At 41.2% G+C, this 2658-nt stretch overlaps 1 protein-coding gene across 1 annotated transcript in view; it reads left to right on the forward strand.

The window, feature by feature from the left end:
* Nucleotides 1-2658, forward strand: part of STK38 (serine/threonine kinase 38) — a gene marked incomplete at its 5' end in the record, with an annotated part of 42922 nt that overhangs the window by 13626 nt on the left and 26638 nt on the right. Inside the window, 2 exon segments of the mRNA XM_006148637.3 lie at nucleotides 907-958; nucleotides 2201-2323. Of these exon segments, the coding sequence (XP_006148699.1) occupies nucleotides 907-958; nucleotides 2201-2323 (175 nt within the window).

Below are 2658 nucleotides of genomic sequence, written 5' to 3' on the forward strand. Positions count from 1 at the left end.
CCCTTTTTTGTTTGTTATAGGGTGCATGCACTTGCCAGAGAGACAGAGAGAGAGAGAGAAAAAATAAGTCACCCTCAAGGAGGGATGGCCATGCCACAATCCCTTCTCTTCCATTCTCCTCTTGAAAATAACAGGGCATCACATGTGCCTGGTGTGTTTTTCTTTTCTTTCCTTTTATTTTATTTTTCCCCTTAGTTTTTGCAATAGGATGTGTATGCTAATCAGAGACAGACAGAATGTGAGAGAAAGTAAGAAATCACCCCCCAGTGGGGAATGGCCTCGTTGTAGTCCCTTCTCTTTTATTCTCCTCTTGAGATTTTGGACACGCACATACCTGCACCCGACATGTTTTTCATGCCTCTGGATTGGGACTCGGCCTCACAGTTGGCTGCATGGGATCCAGCCACCTTTACCACACACCACTGGGTGGCCCCTAAGGTCTTAAGTCTTGATAGTGGTGCCAGTTACCTTTTTTGATCATTTTTTCCCCTTGACAACTTTGTTGTTTACTACTATTATTATTGCTTGTGGCAGGCAGGAGGAAGATGTGAAAATAAAGGAAGTAGATTTAGTCAGAGAGAGGGAGAGAAACATCCTGATAAAAGAGGTTATCATATACCAGCTGTTTTATGGTCTGCTAAGAAGGAAATAACTGAAAAAAGAGAGAAGAAAACATTTTATTTTGAAACAAAATTCTTTGTTACATTTACATCTTACACAATCTTTTCAGAATGTAGACCTAACGAAGAATGGGGATCTTTTCAATTATCTTAGTAACTATAATTTTTTTTCTTTCAATGAGGCATTTTAGAAAAATGCTTTTGTCATTTTCATTATTTTGTTTGTTCAGAATTTTCAGAAAGTTAACCATTCAAACATTATTGCGTGTGTCTTTTTGTATTTTAGACAAAAGAAGTTAGAAAAAGTGATGGAAGAAGAAGGCCTGAAAGATGAAGAGGTAATTTAGTATTGGAAATCATCCTCGTGAATGCAGCCCGGCAGGTCGTATCCTGTCCCACAGGTTGTTAGCCATAGCGCACAGGTGCACAGGGGAACGGTTTGGTCAGCCATAGAACAACTCGAGGGTGGTGTGTTTCTGGATGTTGGTATTCATGCAGAGGGAGAAGGTAATTATTAAGTACCCAGCAGAGAAATACTTCTCTAAGCACCACTGTAATACATTAATTAGATTCAGAATTCCAAAAAAGAAGAAGGGATGAAATCAAATTAGAATACAAGAGTAAAGGATAGCATTCTTACAGGATTTACTGAAAAGACTCCATGGAAGGGCAACAGATTTCTAAGTCACTATCAAGGCAAAATATCCATCTTAAATTGGTCTCTTTGAGCCAGTCCCCAAAAACATAGTAGAGAATATAATCAACCAAGAATTGTGTAAGGAACTGAAATGGCAGTGGAAATTTCTTCAAAAATAGTTATGAATCACAGAACCTAGGACAGTGGTGAAAAATAATACACCCTGGGACCAGCAGTTAGCGTAATGGCTATGTCGCTGGACTCCCACGTAGTCGACCATGGTTTGCATCCCGTACCCGGTGGCTTAAAACTCACACCAGGTGCGTGTGCATGCACGCCCAAGATCCCAAGAGGAGAATGGAGAAGGGATTGCGGCATGACCATCCCCCCTGGGGGGTGATTTCTTGCTTTCTGTCTCTCTGTCTCTGTCTGGCGAGCGCACGCTCCCTATGGCAAAAACCTCTCAAAAAAAAAAATATTAATAAAATCTAATGTTAGATTGTTGAGAAAATCATGATCTGTTTTTCTGTTTTCTATGTAAAAATGGGTGACTTTCCCAGCAGCCCAGTACAGTGAACTGAGATGTGTGACATTCCCCCAGAGGGAATAGAGAAAAACACACTTTTTATGAAAAGGGTTAAAAGAAGAGGTGGTTGGCTGATCGTTTATCGCCCTTTCAACACAGGTGTTAGGATAGTGGGTTGCTGAAGTGGGTTAGCCAGAATAGTCAGCGGAGCCACCAGCCGTTCAGAGTGGGTTAGTTGTGTCTGAGGCCTGGGGAGGGAGAAGCGACACCCTAAGGGTTCTTCTGGTGCTTTCATGTGTGGAAAGCTTAAGCCTAGATGAGTGTGGCCGTTTTCCAGCTGGGCAAGTCACAGATACGACTTTGCAGAGTTTCAGAATTTCACCTAAAAAATCACCCCCTTCTCCATTTACACATTAGAAACGGCTCCGGAGATCAGCACATGCTCGAAAGGAAACAGAGTTTCTTCGTTTGAAGAGAACAAGACTTGGATTGGAAGATTTCGAGTCCTTAAAAGTGATAGGCAGAGGAGCATTTGGTGAGGTAAAAACCGCAGATACTTATCAAATACAAAAATACCATGGAGCTTTGAAGTTTCTAAGAGATCATGACGTCATAGTTGTTGATATTACTGAAATATTTGGGGTTAGGTGGTCAGGCATGCCAGCCCCACCCTCATTCTCTCTGTTCTTCCTCTTTTCCTTCTCTCTGCTGTCCTAGGTCTTTTGCCAGAGATGATTTTGGTACTTTAAGTATTGACCTTGAGAGTCAAGAGGTAGAAAGAAATCAGTAGTTACTCGGTGCATTTCTCCTATAATCATGACAATAGCCCATTTTCTTTTTTTTTTTTTTTTTTTTGAGGGGTTTTTTCGTTCTAG

The sequence above is a fragment of the Tupaia chinensis genome, unplaced genomic scaffold (assembly GCF_000334495.1).
Source record: "Tupaia chinensis unplaced genomic scaffold, TupChi_1.0 Scaffold000238_1, whole genome shotgun sequence".
Classification (NCBI taxonomy): Eukaryota; Metazoa; Chordata; class Mammalia; order Scandentia; family Tupaiidae; genus Tupaia; species Tupaia belangeri.